Source organism: Ostrinia nubilalis, chromosome 13 (assembly GCF_963855985.1).
Source record: "Ostrinia nubilalis chromosome 13, ilOstNubi1.1, whole genome shotgun sequence".
Lineage (NCBI taxonomy): Eukaryota > Metazoa > Arthropoda > Insecta > Lepidoptera > Crambidae > Ostrinia > Ostrinia nubilalis.
The window spans coordinates 1,957,311-1,982,205 of NC_087100.1; the positions used below are offsets into that span (position 1 = coordinate 1,957,311).

The 24,895-nt window shown below is 40.3% G+C and overlaps 1 protein-coding gene across 1 annotated transcript in view; it reads left to right on the top strand.

Moving 5' to 3' along the window:
• Window positions 1-24,895, top strand: part of LOC135077392 (pre-mRNA-splicing factor ATP-dependent RNA helicase PRP16) — a 150,786-nt gene that overhangs the window by 111,019 nt on the left and 14,872 nt on the right. Inside the window, exons 12-17 of the mRNA XM_063971924.1 lie at window positions 2,315-2,494; window positions 16,939-17,022; window positions 17,761-17,911; window positions 18,996-19,093; window positions 19,555-19,782; window positions 20,579-20,750. Of these exons, the coding sequence (XP_063827994.1) occupies window positions 2,315-2,494; window positions 16,939-17,022; window positions 17,761-17,911; window positions 18,996-19,093; window positions 19,555-19,782; window positions 20,579-20,750 (913 nt within the window). The remainder of the gene's footprint in view (window positions 1-2,314; window positions 2,495-16,938; window positions 17,023-17,760; window positions 17,912-18,995; window positions 19,094-19,554; window positions 19,783-20,578; window positions 20,751-24,895) is intronic.

Genomic DNA, 24,895 nt, shown 5'->3' on the forward strand with positions numbered 1-24,895 from the left:
TACTAATATTATAAAGAGGAAAGATTTGTACCTATTTTTTGTATGTTTGTAATGAATAGGCTCAAAAAGTACTGGGCCGATTTAAAAAATTCTTTCACCATTCGAAAGCTACATTATCCACGAGTAACATAGGCTAAATTTTATTTTGGAAAAACATAGGGTTCAGGGGTCCACGCGCGCGAAGCCGCGGGCGGAAAGCTAGTCGTCAATATTCCTGCTCAATAAAAATTTATAACCTCGTTTAAAGTCACTTTATAAGATCATAGAGTACATTAAACCAGCGCTTTCCACAGGAGCGTGTGGGTAGGACCGGTGCATTTCGAAAGTAGACGCCGACTGTACAATACATTCATATCTATCCACTGTACAATCAGCTGCATATAGGTACTGTGTAGATTCCTTTTTTTATCCACAACGAGGAAGCTCTTGGCCTGTATCTCACTTGATGGTAAGTGATGATCAGGCCCGAAGGTGGAAGCGAGCTTCACCCGGAATCCTCAACCACGGAGGAACTGGCTGTCTTACCTCTAACTGCCGGAACACAACAATGCTGTTAACATTGTTGTTATGGCGACAGACTTAGGTAAGATGGTGGTAGCTAGCCAGGCGGACTTAGAACAAGCCCTACCAACCCATCCTGTTTGACGTTAAACCTCATTGGCTTGTAATTAAATTGTCTAACTTGACATTGGAACTAATAAACATCTCTCTACATTCACGATTAGTACTGATTACAGATTAAACTGTTCCATTATACTGATCAGATGAACTAATGTGCATCCAAAAACTAACCATGAATGTCTAGCATTAAAGAGTACCTATTGATTGCCATTAAACAAAAAAAGAAGTGAAATTGACTGTCGGTATAGATAGAGCAGCGGTTCCCGAATGGTGGTCCGCGGAACCCTGGGGTTCCGTGGAAAGGCCGCAAGGGCTCCGTAAAAAATATTATCCCACGTTTCGTGACCGACGTTGTTCGCTCGCACCGACTTGTTTACGCACAAGGGAGGGGCAGGGCGTGCGGGCGGTGTAGTACGGGGGTTCCGCTAGGAAAAGTATAATCAATTAGGGTTCCTTGGCAAAAAAAAATTGGGAAACCCTGAGATAGAGTATTGACTTTCAGGCGTATCTGACTGTACGTACACGGCATTGATCTACGAGCTACCATTCATCCCACTTATATCCGAACGCATTGCACACTTTCTCTATGCGGATGGTGTTTACATTTAAATCAAACCATGATCATTGTTATTATGTTAATTAAGTAAGCCTTTTCCTGCAATAAGAAATTGACTTAATTTTGACATTACTGTGTGTAGAGAAGGATTGTTCTTTTAGCTCGTATCTACAGCTTCCCAATAGATTTGAATGGTTTATTTAGATTACAATGGCCGCGAACATTATGTGGTTAAAAATGCCAACTTTGTTGTAATTTTATTACCTACATCACGGTCTTCTATTCTATTCATTTTCAATAGAAAAGAAGACTATGATCATGAAGTGTAAATCACTCCAGACATTAACTTCAGTTTTTGCAAAGAATCTACGCCTTGGAAAGGCTTTTATTTAATGTCTTTAAAACACGTAAATCTTCACATTATAGATGCACTTTTTATGCATCACATTGTTAGGCAAGTATCCGCAAATAGCTTAGTATTTTTTGCGACGTTTTTGCGCACGCCTTGCGCACTCCTGCGCCCAACCGACCGTTAAATTGTTCTGCGGCATAATCGCTAGTGTTATGAATAACAATCGGTCTAGACAGGTAAACCAGATTAGAAAATAGATTTCAATTAAAAACAACAGTTTTTGTTGGGCCCAGTAACCGGATAATGTTGATTGGAAATCGTTTTATAGTGGACACGTAATGCAGGGCGTTGTTTAGTACTTGTTTTACTGGTAACGTTAGCGATCAAAGATCGTTTTGTCATGTTTTCCCACACTTTTCCTTTTAGCTCTTATGATAACTGTCTGTAAAATATTTCATTATACAGGGTGGAGACCAATTATTTCTAGACTATACAAGATATCGAAAATGCAATTTTGAATGCACCCAAAAACCTGGTTAGGTTCCTTCCTAGAGTGGGCACTGGGCAGCTCAGAAGTCCACAGGCCCCTTCGTGGAAATTATTTGGCGAAGTCTTTCTCCAGCAGTAGACCTTCGTCTAGCTACATGAGAAGAAACAATGCTTATTTTGAAAAATCTACCACTTTGGTATGCCTGTCAATTTAAGATTCATGGTGATTACTAAAGTTAGGTTTTTTTAAGCCATGTGCAATACAATGTAAATAATTGATCTTTTTTGTCCAACAGGTGGTGGCCCGTCGCTCGGACCTGAAGCTGATCGTGACGTCAGCTACCATGGACTCGTCCAAGTTCTCAGCGTTCTTCGGAAATGTCCCCACCTTCACGATCCCGGGGCGGACCTTCCCTGTAGAGACGTTCTTCGCGAAGAATGTGTGTGAAGACTACGTGGATGGGGCTGTTAAACAGGTAAGTCTTGATCCATCACTAGCTAGCTCGGACCTGCAGGTCTATTCCGAAACGCTGTTTACGTAGTTTCGGGCATATCTGTCACCGTCGCTCATGCTAGCATCTCGCCTTGCGTGAGAGGGATGGCAACATTCGAAAGTTCTGACAACGTTTTTCGGAGTAGTCCCCCCTGAAGCTGATCGTGACGTCAGCGACTATGGACTCGTCCAAGTTCTCGGCGTTCTTCGGAAACGTCCCACGGTCACAATCCCGGGTAGGACTTTCCTCTACAGTAGGTAGGCGAAGAACGTCTGTTCTTCGCGAAAAATGTGTGTGAAGACTTCGTGGATGGGGCTGTTAAACAAGTATGTTGAATTTCGGTCTGTCACAGATGTAGCTGAAACAGTATGTAGTTGACACTCTAGGATACATATAGGATAGGATAAGAACACAGAATATTTCTATCCTGAATATGACCCTCTCTATGTGTTTACTACCAGGTTGAATCGGTGAAGCCGTCATGGATAGTAAAAAGTTGATCGTATGTACACTGAAACATAGAAAATTGAATTTTTATGTATTTAAATTATATTATACCTTATGTGTGTGAACTTGCCTTACCCGAACATTTTTTAAATACTTATGTATTTAAATTATATTATACCTTATGTGTGTGAACTTGCCTTACCCGAACTTGACCCGCCGATTTTATTGTAGATATTTTCATACACACAAACATATTTTTTGTTAGTCCATTAAGCTAAAAAAATCATAGCACTACTTTTATTACTTAAGGCCGGGTAGCAGAGAAAATGGCGAAAATGAGGTTTTCATTTATCATTTTTGAGGTACTAAACAGTAAAATTAAAGGCTAAGATTTTTATTGGGCATAGTTGAGGATATTTTCTAGGGCTATTAACGGATGGAAACACGATTTGATGAAGTTGACTCGATAGAATAAATTCCCAAAGTTACCTCTATTCGTTTTCTATTTATGGTTTTATTTTTAAAATAAGCGATTTGAGATTCTAAATCTTTTACTAAACTAAAGTTCAGAAATAACTTGAGGGCTTTTAACGGATGAAATTTTTATATTGCGTCTTGTTTAGTTACTATGTTAAAAAATGTGGAAAAAATCGTCCATGACGGCTTGGACAATCTCAATCAGTCGCGCGGTGGCGCTTACGGAGGACGGACGTGTGTCAGTTTTATGGCCGTGACAGTTCGCGATTTGTCAATATTTTTGACAATGATGACTTTGATGAGTCACAGTATAATAATATCAGTGCTACTGGAGAAAGCTAAAATTTTTGATAATTAAGAATTATCAATTTTGTCTGCCTATTGAAATTTAAATCGTTCGCATCCTTTTAAACGAAGACTCTACTCATGATACATAGTACATTCCTCAAATATGAGACAAAACCAATGAGTTAAAATTAAATTTTATTAGTACCTACATACAATCGTCTTACACTCTTTAGAAGACACTGACACTGAAACAAATAAATAATAAAAAATTAGGTCAGTGGGTCAAATGTAGGGGCAGCTGCACGTCACTGAAAGACGATTCTGTTTACTCGGCATCTGGGCTGGAGAACATGAACCCTTGTTTACAGATGCAGATGTAAATGGAGTTATAACTGGACAAATTTTACATGAAATGTGTAACAGAAATCAGTTAAAAGACACATACATGGAATACCAATAAGGTTGCGGAGGGAAAGCTACCTATACAGGGTGTTACTTTGCATTCTTGCCATATTTACTGAGGTTACTATATTACTGATACTGAACACAAATCCGTAAAAAAATAATGCCCGAAAATTTTTTTTTTAATCTTGAGTATTTTATTTTATCGACAATCTGTTAAACACATCACTAATTATCGTAACGCATGCACATCACTTGTTGGCGATGGCGATGAAGACTTTTTTACTTTTTATTGTATTTTTAAATATCTATTGCAATCTATTGTCTTTAAAATGTCTTTTTGACACTTGTAAAAAACTGAGAAATCCATCAATCACAAATCACGATAAAAATAATACAAAAATGTCTGAAGTGTATTCAAACAACGAATAATTTAATCAAAATGGTGCTTGGAGTGTCTGCAAGACGTCTTAGATGAAATGCTTGATGACGTACCCTTAACGTTACACCAAATGCTCTACTACCAGCAGGATGGTGCTCCCCCACAATAAGGACGCCAAGTGGGCGAATAATACGTTTGGTGAACAGTGGATTGGCCACCACGATCCTCGGACCTGACACCAATGGATTTTTGGAGTGACTTGAAACGACTGGTATGCGCAGAAGAGATAAACAGTGTAAACGCGTTACATGAAAGGATTGTTTTAGTGAAACTGTGAGACAAAACGTTAAAACGTTATGTGTTGCGAAAACTAAAGCGAAAAACCTACGCTTCGCCGTGCTAGACTGTGCCTTCATCAGAAAGGAGGACACTTTGAACACTTGCTTCGCAGTACGTAAACTTTGTAAGTAGGAACTTATAAATAAATAATTAATTGTGAATAAGGTGATTTCATTTCATACTTAATTTATTAATTTGTAAAAATAGGGTACAATGTTAAAATTAATTAAAACACTAATAATTATTACGTATTTTTGACGGTCCTAAGCCCGTAAAGTAGAAAGGAAAATCTGAAATCAACTGAATAGTTTTTTAAAATAATTGTTATGACTGGATAAAAAGGCTGGTACCCAGAGCCATAAAACAACAGATTATTAAGAACTAGGCCACGCCCACTAGGTTTATTCCACTTGCACCTGTAGAACGTGCGAGACAAAATGGGTTTATTCCAATTTGTACTGAAAAACCAAAATTACTAAAATCTTAGTGTACTTTCTTTATGGGAGTCTCTTGTTTATCTTAAATAATAGGTATTGGTTCCCTACTTTTATCTCTGTGAATATGGCAAGAATGCAAAGTAACACGGTGTATAAACTAGCGGCCGCCCGCGACTTCGTTCGCGTAGACCTCGTTTTACCCCCGTTAGATATCATGTTGATAGATGGCGTTTCACGGCTTCCCCCGAATGAATATTTACGAACGTCATACAGTAGTTTGTCCAGCGCTGTAGATTTTAACCAATGACGATAGGTAGATGGCGCTTTTTAGACACGTCTTATTTATTTATTGAAATGTATTTGTCACATATCGTCATAAGTGTTAGCCTATATGTTAATCTGGGTTATAAACAATAATACTGTAAAGTTTCAACAAAATCCGTCCAGTAGTTTTTGCGTGAAAGAGTAACAAACATCCAGACATCCAAACTTTCGCCTTTGTAATATTAGTAGGAAGTAGGATATTTCACAATCCAAACTAATATTTTACTATTTAGTTTAGCATTTACTTACCTACAGTAAATATTAGTTTGGATTGTGAAATGTTTAAAATAAAAAAAAGAATAAAACAAAATAGGGTTTCAAATTACCTATCTTTATCTAATTTATAAAGAGGTAAAGTTTGTGTGTTTGTATATTTGTTAAATTGTAAGGGGTAATCTCGGGATCTACTGAACCGATTTTAAAAAATCTTTCACCAATAGAAAGCCACATTATATTTGAGTGTAATAGGTTATATAAAAACCGAAAAATACTACGCGGGCGAAGCGGCGGGCGGAAAGCTAGTTTATTTATAATTATGTACGAGCATAATTATTAAAGTCTAAGTCAAACATTCTTTATTTGTGTGGACCTATATTAACGAGAGATTACAAGGCGTCAAATATTTAAAAACTATTATAAAGCTAAATTTTGCTCTCATGGAGCCTTTACCTACTCTGACAAATCAAGACTTAAAGAAGAAACTAATAATAAAACTATTTAACTGTCCTGCAATGAAAAGCTTGATCGGGTACAACACCTCAAGTTATTTTAGAACTTGATTTCATTAAAATACTGAATATCAAATCGCTTAGGTATCTAAAGTCAAACGATTCTGAAATGTCAAGTGGCATAAAGTTGGGACTAATAAATAACCCATTAAGATAGTAGCGCCCTCCTGTCAATGACATACCTGGAACGTTAGAGTATTGGACAACTAGTAAAAATGCTTTGTCCTAAATGACTGACGGATATCGTAGATACCTGAAAGTTGGAAGGTGTGTTCTTTGTATGACGTAGGCATCCAATTTTCCGAAATGGGGTCATGAAATGAAGTGGGTGAAAAAAGGAAGCAAAGATTGTATGGGACAGTGATTCTTTGGTTCAATCTACTTGAAATTTTGCTTAACAATTCCTTAATATTATAATTCATGACAAACGTGTGAAAGGGTAGAAAGTTATTTTGGGAGTCATTTGCGTCGAAGTTGATATCAATACTAGATACTTACTGCTTTTGATTTAATTACTTTTTATTTTTACAAGTGTTTGAAAACTCCATGTCAGATTGCAATCAATGTCAAGTGAAATCTCAAATTGAAATGTCTCAATCTCAATGAGGAGGCTCTGCATTTATTCCTAGAATTCCCCTAACACCGTCAAATCACCCTTTCGAATTCAAGACAGTGCAGTTTCCCATCAAAATCTGCTTCGTAATGACTATAAACGAAGCTCAAAGTCAAACTCTAGCAACCTCTGCATAAACTCCCATGAGTGCTCACGGTTACCTGACGCAGGCACCCAGGTAACCGCGTGTGATGCTCATAGTGATTTTCGATACAGAGCCCCGTAATACGTTGTACATAAATTATGGAAAGAAAACACCCAGACCAATACAAACAAATATGTATGCAATTTTAGTATGATATTTTTATTTATTAATAAACAAAAAGACTGAACAAAATTGATGCGTATACTGATTAATGTAATTAACCACATGGAAAGTTTTGTGAAATGCAACAACTATAATTTATTATCTAAGCTCTAAATAATCGCTACTACAAGTAACTGATCATAAAATATTTTTCTGATGAACTGATCATTAAATGACCTACCGATAGGTCGGGTGACGTAATCTTGAAATTCTTTTGGCCGGCGCGGAACTTCCGGAAGGTCGGGTGATGCCACGCCTCTTTGAACCGTGTTTACTTTGGCAGTTATATTTTATATTTATTCGATTCTAAAATATATTCCCAAAAATTCTGAAAGGTGTTTTAATTTGTATCACTTGGATATGATTTGTATTAGAAAGTGTTGTGAGTGTGACGCTTGAACGGAAGGAAGTCAACCTAACCTAACCAACTAGTATTTTTATACTGTGTAGCTGGGAGAGCTCTTTGGCGCGCTGTCTTCGGCGAAGTATTGCGCGCGCAGATTTTGACAGCGTGAAATACCTACTTTAGCAGAAATACCAAGCCTTAAAATTAAAACAAACATAGTACTAATGTGATAATGTTTGGTTTAGTGCATTTTCATGCATATTCATAGTGTTGTTAATTAATGCAAAACGCTCACGATTTCGAACGGCTCGCTGTTTTGTAGAAACATTCCTGCAATTATTACAATTACAAATTACAATCTCAAATGTAGCTTTGCCTCTTAATATTTGTGTGTAAAATTGTGTTTGTGTTCACACATTCATGCATAACAAGTGTATGCTTGGGCACAAAATATTTGAACGTCGATATCTTCAAAACTACTTTACAAAAACGAGTCCCTCATCCAAATATATGTTATTGGGTGTACCTAAACTTAAAATTACTTAAAAACAAAGCGTCCATTAGCTATGCGTTTTTTTATTTATTTACATTTTTTTTTATGTGACAGGAGGCAAACTACATAATTTATATGTATCTTTTATTTCTTTGCATGTTCATTTAATATTTTTATTTGAAGCGAAGCCGGGACTTCAAAAAAGAATTATTATTTCTTTGTAATTTGTTGCGAATTCGATTGGCAGATGTTTTTCGAGCGACAAAACTTTTTTTTACGCTGAATTTAAGTCAAATGTCTTGTGGCAACCCTAATTTAATTAGAAACGGTTCCATATAATAAACGCGCGTTTTACGAACAATCAAGTGGGCATTTACAATAATCGCTTAAACGGTTAGGTAATGCATGTTTCCTGTTGCAAACTGCAATAACATTATACTAAATTAGTATTTTTAAGTGCGAAGAAGAAAAAAAGATAATAAATGCTGTCTACGCACAGTTTTTTTAGGGAAAGGTAGTTTTATTACTTGCTTCTTGCACTTTGACTACACACAATCTATCACACAGTAGGCTTATAGCATAGTATCACTTAACTAAATCGAGAAATAAGTATAATATATCCTTGGATATAAATATCGATCGGTTTGAGAAATGACAGGTTTTTCCAGAGCAAACTTTTCGTTCGATCGTTAATTACAGCCAAATGACAAAGGCTTCCCGAAGGATTTTCATAGCGACCAAACTTTTATCTCGTCTTATTTCATCCCTTTCTGGCTTTTTTTGGCTGATAATACCGAAAATCATTAAAGATAGTTCAGCAATAGCGACGAAAATGTAACAAATAGAACATTGACCAACCTTTGAACGAAACGGAAGATTTGCCAATTAACATCGATTTGCATGTTACTTGTTTATCGATATCGGCTCTCGATTACGAAACGAATCGGCACATTCTTGCCGCAAGCGGGAACTGCATGGGTCGACGACCCGTTGCAAACCTGGTTGACTGTAATTGTAAATGTAACAACGTAAAATGCATCCTTTTTGGATGACATATTTTTTATGCGTTCTCATGTTACTCGTCTGTCTTTTGTTTTCGTACGCCCGTAATCGCAAACGATGCTTCCATAAGTCCATAAGTGAAGCAGCAAATTGAATGCACAGCGTTGAATAGAGCTCTGTGATTGGTTCATTTTGGTTCATTTGTGACTCTGTGCGTCCACGCGCACTGTGAGACCTCATTTATAGTAATGTTTGTGAATATGGGCGTCAGTCATCCTTGCATTGTGTTGCTTTGGGGTCATTGTAGTGTAAATAATGTACTAGCGTACATTATACCTCAATGTTTCGGGCAGAAAAGTTCTCGAGTAGCGACCACGGACTTATTGTTGGCAGGCATCCCAATAAATGATCTGGTAAGGATCACGCGAAGCTCCTCGATGCGAGCAATGCAGGATTGGTATTTGTGGAAATCCTTGGGGTAGGCCTTTGTCCAGCAGTGGATGTCATTTGGCTGAAATGAACTCTTCTCCCTCCTCTTCCGAGGTTTCCGGCGACTGGGACCGCAATTAACTAGGACCGCGGTCCCAGTCGCCGGATCCGTAAAAATTAAATCATTTTCTTTCGGCGACTGGGACCACTCATAAACTTTAGTACGGTACCGATTTTAGCTTGAATAATATATTTCTTTAACCCTCCGTGTACGAGGTGACTAAAAGTTACGTCCCGTACCAGGTGGGGTATGACATACCCCAATATACAAGGTGATAAAACTTTAATAAAAAAAATTTTTAGGTGGTATTTAATATTGATATTGATTATTTACGTATGCTAATTAGGTGTAAGAAAAGCTCTGAGCTGAAAATATGTATTATAACATTTTTGTAATAAACAAAAACAAAAAGTCACAATTTCCGTTGTTCTTGTAATTTAGGAATCAGTTTCTTATATATAATTTTTAATTAGTGCCTTTAATTATGACAACCATTTTATTTAACAAAGTACAAGATATTTACTTATAATTTAAAAGTAAATTAAAAACTGGAGGGTATAAATTTATTTTGATCATCGTATTTTAATTTACCCCAATTCTAATAAAAGAAAATGAGTATGCTCAATGCATAAAATGGGAGCGTAACAATTTTATTTATTTATAAAATATGTATTCCATTTCAGCAGCCCATAAATTATATCACCAAGTATAAATTGTAGCCCATAAGTGTATGTTCACATACATCTTCGGATCTCAGTACTAAACTTCCAGATTCGCACTAAAAGTCATCTTATTTGACTAAAAGTGCTTGAAAATTTCAGATTCCGTGAAAATCACGAAAAATATTATTTATATTGAATTTTATTCAATTAACAAAGCTAAAAATATATAAATTACACCAAAACTGTTACATATTTTTTTAAACTTTTTAATAACGTCCCGTACCAGGTGGGGTGTGTGACACCCACACGCACTTTAAAGGCATGTAACTCAGTTGGTATTCACCGCTGGACTGATTTTGCAACGCTGATCGAAGCAGCAGCGCCATAATTCCAGCTACTGAGAATTTCAAATTTAGCACTTGCAAATTTTTAAAATTATGACGATTTTTAAAGGACTGGGGTGTGTCACACCCCACCTCGTACAGCGAGGGTTAAGTTGTCTATGAGTGGTCCTAGTCCAGTGGTTCTTAACCGGTGGTCCGCGGACCACTGGTGGTCCCTGGAAGCATCTCAAGTGGTCCACGAAGACATCATAATAAACAAGTGACGTGACGTGATGAGTCGAGTCAGTACAATGCAAACGGCGCACAGTGGGTGAGAAATCGACCTCCCCATTCATAGGATTTTGAAAAAAAAAGTGGTCCCTGACAAGACAGAAATTTGGTAAAACTAAGAATTCATGAAGAGACATGATGAAAACTAAGAAATCATTCAATTCTAAACCTCAAGAATTCATGCTTGCACGCCCTTTAGACGTCCATATCATTATTTTGCGACATCTTTTTTATAGTCAGCGAGAACCCTGCAGCTGATCTTGGACTCCAAGACAATTCGACTTAATTTAGAAGTTCGTTTAGTCATCATATTTACAAATAATTTATTAACCTGTTCGAGCCCGAGGGGAAGACAAATTCAGCGAAATAAAAAGTTCATAAATCGTTTGATTGCACGTCAGATTTATGCAAAAACTAGCTTTCCGCCCGCGGCTTCGCCCGCGTGGAATTTTGTCTGTCACAGAAAAACTTTATCGCGCGCGTCCCTGTTTCAAAAACCGGGATAAAAACTATCCTATGTTCTTTCCCGGGACTCAAACTATCTCTATGCCAAATTTCATCAAAATCGGTTGCGAGGTTTAAGCGGGAAAGCGTAACAGACAGACAGACAGACAGAGTTACTTTCGCATTTATAATATTAGTTGGGATGCATTCCGCCTGTCGTCGCCTTTGCGTGTTTATGAGCCTTGATTAAACGAAAGATAAATTCAATTTTTGAACGTTGGCATTGTTTTTTTATCATAAGTTGAACGAACTCTATGGCTGAGTTGCACCACCTAACTTTAACAGTAACTTTACGGTAACCGGTATGCATTTACACGTTTGTTAAAGGACATGCATCGGTCGTTGATATTAATTATCGTCTAATACGCTCCTAAATAACGGTTTTAGAAGTTGAAATTCTCTACAGTAGTGTTTTTCAACCTGTGGGTCGCCAAGCCTCTGTAGGGTCTGTGGTCGCCTCCTGTAGGGTCTGTGGTCAAAAACTACCTCAGTAAAAGAATCAGTAAAGTTATAATGATATCCGAAATCTAATTATTCAAATACATAAATGTTGTATGGATTGAAATATTCGGAACCTACAACATCTTTGTAACATAAAATGCATGAAAAAAAGCGAGCGGTCGGGGGGTCGCGAAATATTTTTTCATACCAGGGGGGTCGCGTCATGTAAAAGGTTGAAAAACACTGTTCTACATCTATTGTATCAAGAGCTAGACACACGACTAAGCTAGACACACGAGTTATAGTAATTTATCTTTGGTGTTTAATTATTTTTTGTTCTAAGTTTATCGCGCTGAAAACAATTATGCGGGGTACTTAATATGTAAAACTTAAAGCATAAAAAACTACACTACCGTGACTATGCGGGGCATAATAATTGAACAAAATTAGTATTTACTAACAGACTAGCAAAACTAAAAGTAAAATCGAGTTTTTTCGGTTCAACATAGAAAAACTTTCGTGCATTGCCCTAGAGTTGCTGAAAATGTCGAACTATGACTATTCCATTTTCACACTCAGATTTTTCGGTTGTTTCTGATATATTATTAAACATTTACATATCATACGTACTATGTACCTGCTTATTTTCTTCTAAACAACTGAAATTGTGGAGACCTGTTGCATTTTGAAAGAATGTATGCAACTGGTGTAAAGCCTGTAATTAAATGGTGTGATAAATAGCGCTTTTGCGATTGATCTACGCCACGCCATCATTAGAACAACTAATGGGACAAGTTGTCCGTGGTCCGGTTTATGCAACGCAGAAGCAGCCAACATGAAGAAAAAAATGAAAAGTAAAAAGTATACTCTGCACTAAGCGTATAAACTTGGCATAATATCTGATCGCAGACCAGCCAAGCGATTCTTTCTCAGTATATCAATATTTCTTTAAAGGACTTGTAAATTACTCATAAGGGTTTTAAAAGTTAATTAAGACTATATCCGCCTTTTAATTGATCGTACAGCCCACACGCGACATGCCCAGTTGCCCACACACAGACAATTTCAGACGTTGACTGAGTCACTGTCTAGTGCATTTTGTTTATTCTTTACCATCAAATAGCTGTTATTTTCTTTTAGTTTATTTTGATGTTACATAAATATAACGTATTTTATTTAGGAATATTGAGACGAACATAGTTTATCGTAACTAAATACTGCTCAATATGCATTAAGGTGTCACTAATTAATCACAAAGATCCGGGCCTCTTCAGGGCGAGAATGAATAGGCATTTACGGGCGGGTAAGGTCCACCTTAAAATGCACAAAGTTTTTTCAGTCTATTTTTAATGATAGCGGTATGCGGTACATCTGCTCATCTCGCTCGCTTGCAATTGTTTGTTGAACTTATATCGACATTGAGCAATATCTCAGCTAGTATCCTGTGTCTGCAGGTGCGATTGCAGTCAAATACTTACTTGGCCTGTTCTTCATAAAAAAAAATATTTTTTTCACGTTGTATCTATCTTGCATAGCCCGGCCCACCACCTCGATCTAACAAATGGGTAGGCGCGGCGTGTTTGCAACTGCGTTCACTGCCACTAATTAAATTACCACGGCTACAATTGGCAATGATTCGCAATGTAGCCCTTAAGCCGCCCCAATAAGGTGCACATTACCACCTGACTTGGTGGGTGGTACGACGTTCGATGACCGGCAAGCCCAAGTTTGGGGTCTTTGAATGAGCACAGTCGATCCAGGTTTATGTACGTATTTTGTATTTGTTTTGTTTTGGTAACAAATGTTAAGTCGGCAATAACATTTTTTAAAAGATAACCAACTACTAGCAAACCTAAAAAAAAAGCAATAAACAATAAAAAAAATAACTTTTAAACCTTTGAGATTGAGAATAAAAGTTAGCCAGGGAGCTCAAGGAAATGTATGTAGTGTACCCATTGTCTACTAGCCCCCTTATTAATAAGTTACACCCAGGATGAACATGGATTAAAATGACATTTCCATACTAAATGACAATTTAAACCAGAGTTCAACTAGGGTGTAACTTTAATTAATTAGGGCATAAGTACAGGGTATAATTTCAAAAATGCACAAATTACGATTAGCAATACAGACAGACCACCCACAGACGTAGATTGTTTCGTCTGCATAGTAATAAAACACTCGTTTTAATTAATATTCCTACGCACTGCTATTTGTATTTGCACACAATGCGTTGAACGCGCAATATCCGATCGAAACGTTCTAGAAACGCAAATCCTGAAAATACCGGCGCTTTTAGTAATTTCAAGTATAACAATCGCGAATAGTCGTGAAACTCGTGTTGATCTAAAATTAATTACAGTTTTATTAATTCTAGTGAAATAATTAGCACTTTCGTTTCAATTAAACCTACAGTTAAAAAAAAATGATAACTCTACATCATTGTAGGTATCACTTCAGAAATAAAATTAATAAATTACATTTTTCATGTTAGGATATTCTTCTCTTTATGATTTCTTGATGACTGTGCCAGGTTTATTTAAGATTTTTGTCACTGATCTAAAATTGTACATTCCCCTTACCGATTGTAGAAAAAAGTCTACTATTTCACATTACATTTCTTCATTTATATGAACTTCTATAAAGTTCTAACCGAACCGTGAGCAAATTACAAATAAAAAACTTGTTCAATATACTTGTTTAAGCAACATGTTTGCGAGTCCAAACAATGTAAGTGGCGCACGATAATTCTAGATTACCCCAGTTCATGGTAAATGTTATACAAACCGGCCGGGCCAGATTTGTAAACAATGGTCTATAGAAAGATCCCACGTCCGATGAAATCGAGATGATTGTGCATACCAATTTCATTATAAGTAAGAACGCAAAATTAGGAAAGCGCAGAAGGACCTACCTACGTAGCGTCTATACTACAATCTTAAGTCTATGATGCTACAACACAAAAGAACAGCGTTTTCAGATGCACTGAAGACTTGAGATCCTCGGTTTTAAACTGAAATAAACCAATTATAGAAATAAGGTATTGGTGTAGCTACTTATCGGAGAAAAAGATAATCTAGAATACCTACATGGAAAAGATGCAGAATGCATACTATGTTTGCTATATTTCACAGTTCCCAAGCAAGTAGAATGATGATATATTATGTGTGTTGCTGAAAGAAGTTATGATCTCTGAACCTGGAAATCGGACTTTACATTAAACTCCATAAAATAGAAAATACCTAACCCTAACTGGAGACACAATTTCTAAATGGCACAGTCTACTGTTTTATCTCTAACTCATAAGCAAATTATAAACAGAACCATGTTAAGCACACCGATGTGAACTGAACATCCCATTTGACCTTTGACATGTAACCCTCTTTCACTAATCAGCGTCTGGTGGCCATAAATAGTGGTTATTATAATAGTGGTGTAAAGTTATTAGCTTTAATTAACATAACACGCCTATGATGGTGCTGTAAAGTAATTGACCTGAATGTCATGGAATGTAGGTTTGACTATCAATCCGGCTCATTCAGAGCGGGCCAAAGACCACATAAAAGTGTCAGAAACAATGTAAAGTTTGTTTGGACAGAAATTTTCTTCACTCAATCTAACTACATATGTCAAATTAACCTACCTTCTTACCAATTTGAACAAAAAAAACTATAAAAGTTACGAGTCGTAAACTACAGCAATGAAAGAAAAGTTGTTTATATTCCAGTCATTGTCGTTTGTTTCAAAAGTAGCTTTAATCGTGTTTGTGATTTTACTGAGGCCTCTGTCAATAAATTCTGTCAACATTGCCTCCCCGCAACTTTCATCTTATTTGATAAAGTGAACAAACTTGTGAAATTGAATTCGACTGAGTTATTTACTATAATAAACAGTCTTCAAAGCTTCAAGTTCTCGAACGTTCGACCTTGAGGGCTGCCCCAGGGATGTCCTCTCTGACCTCCACTTTATTAACTCGATACGCAGACTTTTCTTGACGTCAAATATGCATTTATCGCTCGTTCTAAATGCAAATGGATTCAGTTTGTTGGAATTCTATACACAACCAAGTTCAAAGTTATTATGTTTAACATGACACAAAGAAGAATACATTTTATTTATTTACTTATGACATTGTTGCAGTCTGTAGACTACAGTCACGTTCCTCTACAACACTTAGGTGTTTATGCTTTTTCAAATAATACATGCGAAATTTAATTTATGTCAAATAGGGAGAAATTGTTCCATTGTGTGAATTGAAAAAATAATAAACGTTTTATAGCGATATTAGAGTTACAATTAATCCCTGCAATAGGTATAATTTGGAAGTGGTTGGTTATGGTGGGTCGATTGGACTGTAATATTATCCTGGATTTTGATACTTATCTTACCTATTCACTTTACAAAATATTTTAAAGCTGTTTAAGTTAATTGTTTTAAGTCGCTGACATAGCTAGTTGTTAGGCAACAATTTTACTCTTTTCCTCCATTCACGATTCGCACAGCATCATCTCTTATCTTATTACTTGAGTACATTGACGTCAAAACTACGCAATAGATGTTTATCTTATATGTTTACATCAGTGATTACTATTTGGATAAAGATAGCTTCAAATAAGGTTGTAGCTTCGTGCATCATAGCAAATATGAACTGGTTTAATGCAGAATCTTATAAGCTTAGGCTCGAATCAAGGCAATAGTGTTTTCGCAATAATAGCTGGTTATACAATGACTCATCCACTTGTGTATGGGTTAACATTGTCCAAAACATCGTCTTTAAAAGTCTTCATGCCCTGTCACACACATTTTTTAGTGAATAAAGTTAATTTGTATTTTTTTTCTCGTGAGGGTTATAACCACTATAATCTTTTATAGGATCCCTTTGAGTCGATTATTTCTAACTGATTAGTTTTTGATTAGACGTTCGTTATCAATTTGGGAAAATATAGCACAAAGCTATTTTTATTTGTATCAAAGAATCTATCCCAGGACGAACGACCATCGAGTTCGAACTTCGAACAACTTTTTAAATTCTAGAGACTAGATCTGTTATGATTTTAATGCGACTATAAAAACTGTTATTATCTGTGCTTTTTTGTGCATTTCTTTTTAACACTAACATTCTTGTTTCAGGCTCTGCAGATTCATCTACAGCCTGACGAAGGAGACATCCTAATCTTCATGCCTGGTCAAGAAGACATTGAAGTTACTTGTGAGGTAAGTAAGAACCTAATTTGTTAACCCAGCAAGGACTAACAATATGAATCGAATACGGCTTCCTCTTTAGTGCATAATTTTTCTCCTTTCTGATTTTGCATAGCAATTTGTTTGATCTACAAATTAGTCATCTCTATAATATAAGCGTTTTGTCTTTCACAACTAAACTTTATAGCCGTCAAATAGAAATACAAATGGTCATAGATAGTGACTATTTGGTGTAGTGATACTGGGCTACTATGCCAAAGGACGCAGGTTCGACGATCCTCGAAAGAACAAATTAAAATACATGATCATTATCATTAACATTAAGGGCTATATTTCACCGGGACACCATGGCGGCGCAACCAGTCACCGCTACCAACAAAATGTATACAGCTTTGCGCAACCAAACGGACACCAGGTGAGTAACTCTATAGAGCTGTATACATTTTGTTGGTAGCCGGCGACTGGTTGCGCCGCCATGGTGTCTCGGTGAAATATATCCCTTACAGTGCGGATATAAGTACGTTGCACTGTGAAGTTTCATACAAAGAATACTTACTGATCGCCTCCAGTTGATACGGTTAGGATCTCTTTCCTTATTAATAAATGTGCTACGTCCTTTAGTCTTCGTGTTTTCTATGTTTAGATATGTATTTATAAATCCGTTGTCTAGTACCCATAGAACAAACTTTGCTTAGTTTGAGACTAGACGGCGTAATGTAAATGTCCAAATATTTATTTATTCTTCCCCAGGTGCTCACAGAGCGTCTAGCAGACCTGGACAGCGCACCGCCTCTCACGGTGCTACCGATCTACTCTCAATTGCCAGCTGACCTGCAAGCGAAGATTTTCCAGCGAGCTCCACCTGGCCAGAGGAAGTGCATCGTGGCTACCAATATTGCTGGTAAGGTCTTCGTTCGTTCATTTCAGCCAAATGACATCCACTGCTGAACAAAGGCCTCCCCCGCGGATTTTCACAATGACCGGTCCAGCGCTGTCCGAATCCAGGTACTTCCCGCGACCTTTGCCAGGTTGGTAAGAATTACAGCTGGTTTATTGAACTAGATCTCATACAGAGTCTACAGCGCGCCGCTTTTCATAGTGCTGTCGATCTACTCTCAGTTGCCAGCTGATCTGTAAGCCAAGATCGTGGCTACCAACATTGCTGTTAAGGTCTCAACATCATCATTTAAGCCACAGGACGTCCACTGCTGGACAAAGGCCTCCCCCGCGGATTTTCACAATGACCGGTCCAGCGCTACCCGCATCCAGGTACTTCCCGCGACTTTCACCAGGTTGGTTTATTGAACTAGGTTTCATACAGAGTCTACAGCGCGCCGATTTTCATGGTGCTCTCGATCTACTCTCAGTTACCAGCTGACCTGCAAGCCAAGATCTTCCAGCGAGCGCCGCCGGGCCAGAGGAAGTGTATCGTGGCTACCAATATTGCTGGTAAGGTCTTCGTTCGTTCATTTCAGCCAAATGACATCCACTGCTGAACAAAGGCCTCCCCCGTGGATTTTCACAATGACCGGTCCTGCGCTGCCCGCATCCAGGTACTTCCCGCGACCTTCACCAGGTTGGTATGAATTACAGCTGGTTTATTGAACTAGATCTCACACAGAGTCCACAGGGCGCCGCTTTTCATGGTGCTCTCGATCTACTCTCAATTGCCAGCTGATCTGCAAGCCAAGATCTTTCAGCGAGCACCGCCGGGGCAGAGGAAGTGCATCGTGGCTACCAATATTGCTGGTAAGGTCTCATCATCATCATTTAAGGCATAGGAAGGACGTCCACTGCTGAACATAGGCCTCCCCCAATGATTTCCATATTGCTCGGTTGGTAGCGGCCTGCATCCAGCGCCTTCCTGCTACCTTTATGAAGTCGCCTGTCAATCCTGTGGGTTGACGTCTCACGGACTACTGCTGGTAAAAAAAGCATACAGGTACATCGCAGAAAGTTTATTCAAATTGTTTTTTTGTTTCCAGAAACTTCGCTGACTGTCGATGGCATCATGTACGTGGTGGACTCCGGTTACTGCAAGCTGAAGGTGTACAATCCAAGGATTGGTATGGACGCTCTACAGGTTAGTCACGTTTCTTTACATCTTGCCCCCGGTTTATGGTCTAAATTGTCTGGCAGTTCACATTGTCCATAATTCCGTGTAGACTAGAGTTTCATACCCATTTCAAATAAAGATAAAAATGTCTCAGCATCCATAATCTTCTTTCGCATCCCCGCACTACCAATATGGTAGGAAATTAACGCAAAGATATGGTATGGGTTCATCACCAGATTAGGACAGGTCAGAGGATGACCCTTTCTAATTTGCAAAGGCAAATTCTAGATTTGGCCTTACGGCGATTAAACGGATGTGAAGTCGTGTGGTTCTAGCAATGTAAAATAGGTCCACTCCCACTCTTTCCGTAGATTTCGTAAAAGGTCAAGGGACAAAGTTTATGCGATATATTGAGAGATTTAATTTTATAAGTTTCTTTATGGACTTTTAGCTGACGCAGATTTTAAGTTGTACCTAAATCTCCCCAGATCTACCCAGTAAGCCAGGCCAACGCACGCCAGAGGGCGGGTCGTGCGGGCCGAACGGGCCCGGGCAAAGCTTTCTGTCTGTACACGCAGCGGCAATACCAGCGCGAGTTGTTAGCTGCGACTGTGCCGGAGATACAGCGGACTAACTTGGCTAATACTGTACTACTGCTAAAGTCGCTTGGAGTTGAAGACTTACTCGCCTTCCATTTTATGGACCCGCCACCACAGGTCAGTATCCTTCTCCCACTTTTCAACTACATGGTTCTCCTCGATAGCTTACTATAGACATATTAAACACTTCTCAACAATCAACTCTCTCATCTGCGGTCTTCATAGTCCCTCTTCAGCCCTTTTCATCCAATTCTCTTGATGCTATTTAGTCAACAATCGCCGTACAAGCAAGGTAAGGCGTTCTGCTGTTCTGCCTCTACACGCAACGGCAGTACCAGCGCGAGTTGTTAGCCGCTACTGTGCCGGAGATACAGCGGACTAACCTGGCTAATACTGTGCTGCTGCTAAAGTCATTAGGAGTTGAAGACTTATTGGCTTTTCACTTTATGGACCCGCCACCACAGGTATATTCGTCTCTTTCTTTCGTTATGAGCCCTTTTCATAGTTATAGTCATCAGCCATGTGATCCTCTTTCTTAGAGATGCCGTGATGCTACTTGTAGTCGAGCTTTCCACTTTACTGACCCGCCTCTGTCGCCGCCACCTAATCAGCTTTGATCCTCCTTTTTTCCATTTCTATTTCCACAGTATTAGTACTGTGGAGCGCAGTTACTTTGTTTGTCTATTGAACGATAAGTCGTTCCACGTAAGCTCAAGACTCTTCAAATATTACGAGTAGAAATCTACACTCATCGAACAGAAGGCGCTGTCAACCCACTATCATGCCTTGTAAGCTTCGAAACACTTTACTCCTGGTCTAGATTAATTTATTTGCAATTTTTGACGGTTTGCTGTAGATCTGAACTACACATAAACAGTTCCATTGATTCATATTCCTACTATCCTTTTCCCAGGACACGATCCTGAACTCCATGTATCAGCTGTGGATCCTGGGCGCGCTGGACGGCACGGGCGCGCTGACGCCTCTCGGCCGGCAGATGGCGGAGTTCCCGCTCGACCCGCCGCAGTGCCACATGCTCATAGTGTCGGCTGAGATGGGATGCAGTGCGGAGGTGCTCATCATAGGTATGTGCTTCCCAGGGCTTCATGTGCCAGCTGTGGATCCAAGGTGCCTTAGACTTTAGACTGTAGCCGTACAAAGGTGCTCGTTATAGGTATGCCTCCTTGCGTCCTAGGACACGACCCTGGTTTCATGCTCCTAGATGCTTTAGGCAGACAGCAGGATTATTTAGGGCGAGGATTTGATCCTTCTAGACGAAGCTGAAGATGTGAAGAGTAGTGGAGATGGCGAGGCTGATGCCGAAGATAGTGGTGGAAAAGGTTGCGTGTTCGATCACGTTGGGGTCATCAATGTAGATGAAGAATGAAGATTGACCACCAAAGGAAGATAAGGTGGAATTGCTTCTTTCCCATCGGGTGTAAATGTGTAACGCTTGGGGACTCTAAGGTCAAATAAGGTGGACATCCATGCACGGAGGCGTAAGCTTGTATCAGCGCCATCTGTTGACCGATGCCTGCCACTAGCCTGTAGTGGCGAGTCACTAAGTGTCGCCACACGCCTGCCTCCACGCAGCAGCTGTGGATCCTGGGCGCGCTGGACGGCACGGGCGCGCTGACGCCTCTCGGCCGGCAGATGGCGGAGTTCCCGCTCGACCCGCCGCAGTGCCACATGCTCATAGTGTCGGCTGAGATGGGATGCAGTGCGGAGGTGCTTATCATAGGTATGTGGATAGACTAAAGCCCGGTCTGCGAGCTCGTAGAATTTTGTCCAATGACCCCAAGCTACCCATCCTTATCGCTCGCGCGTTATTATATTGCTGTCGCGACTGTGCGACGGGCGCCCGCAGTGAGTGTGCGAGCGCACTCACATCGTGTGTAAAATGTCTCTGGGGTGGTGGCGTAGTGAGGCGGGTCGTTACATTCCCTCTAATATGGTCGAGTGAAGCGATGGCTGGTTCACTCGTCATGTCTGTGAACAGGCGCTGCTTTCGGGGACTGGTCAATCCAAGTTATTCCAACTTATGTATGCGAGTCATTTCTACAAGTATTTAAGTATGTAATCTGTAAGTCTAGATATTAGCACGTCACTACCTTGTTTAATATACCACGCAATTTTGTATACCCATTCTTATAAGATACACTATACAAGAATGCATGGTAAATTCAGTGAACTGCTCCTGAATCGAATGTACCTACTACTGCTATTTCTATTTATTTATATTAACCGGCAGACAGTGGTGACTGAGTTTGTTGCGGCGCTTCTTCTCAGCACTTGCCAAATGTTGGTCTCGAAGCGCTGGTAGGGTAAAAAGATTATGAGACATGTAGAGGCTCCTTAAGAGCAAAATGACGATTTGTAAGAACTATTTATTAGTCTAAACAAATAAAGAAATTTTGACTTTGACTTTGACTTTGACTTTGACTTTGACTTTGACTTTGACTTTGACTTTTGACTTTGACTAAGGTCCAGTAAGGTGGAAATCAATCCACGGAGGTATAAGCTTGTATCAGCGCCATCTGTTGACCGATGCCTGCCACTAGCTTGCAGTGGTGAGTCGATAGGTGTCGCTACAAAGACCTGCCTCCACGCAGCAGCTGTGGATCCTGGGCGCGCTGGACGGCACGGGCGCGCTGACGCCTCTCGGCCGGCAGATGGCGGAGTTCCCGCTCGACCCGCCGCAGTGCCACATGCTCATAGTGTCGGCTGAGATGGGATGCAGTGCGGAGGTGCTCATCATAGGTATGTGCTTCCCAGGGCTATGCCAGCTGTGTATCCTAGGTACCTTAGACAGTAGCCGTGCGGAGGTCCTAGGACACGACCCTGATCCCAAATACCATTTGGATTCTTGTACCTTAGACACCAGGATGTAGTGCACAGGTGCTCATTGTAGATATGCATTCGTACATCCCAGGACAAGTACCTGATTTCATGCGCCAACTGTGGATCCTAGATGCTTTAGGCAGATAGCAGGGTGCAGCGCCGAGGTGCTCATCATAGGCATGTGGATAGACTAGTAGATTATTTGGGGCAAGGGTTTGATAATTCTAGACGTAGCTGAAGACGTGACGAGTAGTGGAGATGGCAAAGTTGATGCTGAAGACAGTGGTGGAAAAGGTTGCGTGTTCGATCACATCGGGGTCACCAATGTGGATGAAGAATGAAGATTAACTACTAAAGGAAGATAAGGTGGAATTGCTTCTTTCCCATCGGGTGTAAATGTGTAATGCTTGGGGACTCCAAGGTCAAATAAGGTGGAAATCAATCCACGGAGGCATAAGCTTGTATTAGCGCCATCTGTTGACTGATGCCTGCTACTACTTTGTAGTGGCGAGTCGCTAGGTGTCGCCACACGCCTGCCTCCACGCAGCAGCTGTGGATCCTGGGCGCGCTGGACGGCACGGGCGCGCTGACGCCTCTCGGCCGGCAGATGGCGGAGTTCCCGCTCGACCCGCCGCAGTGCCACATGCTCATAGTGTCGGCTGAGATGGGATGCAGTGCGGAGGTGCTCATCATAGGTATGTGCTTCCCAGGGCTTCATGTGCCAGCTGTGGATCCAAGGTGCCTTAGACTTTAGACTGTAGCCGTACAAAGGTGCTCGTTATAGGTATGCCTCCTTGCGTCCTAGGACACGACCCTGGTTTCATGCTCCTAGATGCTTTAGGCAGACAGCAGGATTATTTAGGGCGAGGATTTGATCCTTCTAGACGAAGCTGAAGATGTGAAGAGTAGTGGAGATGGCGAGGCTGATGCCGAAGATAGTGGTGGAAAAGGTTGCGTGTTCGATCACGTTGGGGTCATCAATGTAGATGAAGAATGAAGATTGACCACCAAAGGAAGATAAGGTGGAATTGCTTCTTTCCCATCGGGTGTAAATGTGTAACGCTTGGGGACTCTAAGGTCAAATAAGGTGGACATCCATGCACGGAGGCGTAAGCTTGTATCAGCGCCATCTGTTGACCGATGCCTGCCACTAGCCTGTAGTGGCGAGTCACTAAGTGTCGCCACACGCCTGCCTCCACGCAGCAGCTGTGGATCCTGGGCGCGCTGGACGGCACGGGCGCGCTGACGCCTCTCGGCCGGCAGATGGCGGAGTTCCCGCTCGACCCGCCGCAGTGCCACATGCTCATAGTGTCGGCTGAGATGGGATGCAGTGCGGAGGTGCTTATCATAGGTATGTGGATAGACTAAAGCCCGGTCTGCGAGCTCGTAGAATTTTGTCCAATGACCCCAAGCTACCCATCCTTATCGCTCGCGCGTTATTATATTGCTGTCGCGACTGTGCGACGGGCGCCCGCAGTGAGTGTGCGAGCGCACTCACATCGTGTGTAAAATGTCTCTGGGGTGGTGGCGTAGTGAGGCGGGTCGTTACATTCCCTCTAATATGGTCGAGTGAAGCGATGGCTGGTTCACTCGTCATGTCTGTGAACAGGCGCTGCTTTCGGGGACTGGTCAATCCAAGTTATTCCAACTTATGTATGCGAGTCATTTCTACAAGTATTTAAGTATGTAATCTGTAAGTCTAGATATTAGCACGTCACTACCTTGTTTAATATACCACGCAATTTTGTATACCCATTCTTATAAGATACACTATACAAGAATGCATGGTAAATTCAGTGAACTGCTCCTGAATCGAATGTACCTACTACTGCTATTTCTATTTATTTATATTAACCGGCAGACAGTGGTGACTGAGTTTGTTGCGGCGCTTCTTCTCAGCACTTGCCAAATGTTGGTCTCGAAGCGCTGGTAGGGTAAAAAGATTATGAGACATGTAGAGGCTCCTTAAGAGCAAAATGACGATTTGTAAGAACTATTTATTAGTCTAAACAAATAAAGAAATTTTGACTTTGACTTTGACTTTGACTTTGACTTTGACTTTGACTTTGACTTTTGACTTTGACTAAGGTCCAGTAAGGTGGAAATCAATCCACGGAGGTATAAGCTTGTATCAGCGCCATCTGTTGACCGATGCCTGCCACTAGCTTGCAGTGGTGAGTCGATAGGTGTCGCTACAAAGACCTGCCTCCACGCAGCAGCTGTGGATCCTGGGCGCGCTGGACGGCACGGGCGCGCTGACGCCTCTCGGCCGGCAGATGGCGGAGTTCCCGCTCGACCCGCCGCAGTGCCACATGCTCATAGTGTCGGCCGAGATGGGATGCAGTGCCGAGGTGCTTATCATAGGTATGTATCTCTACATCCTAGGACA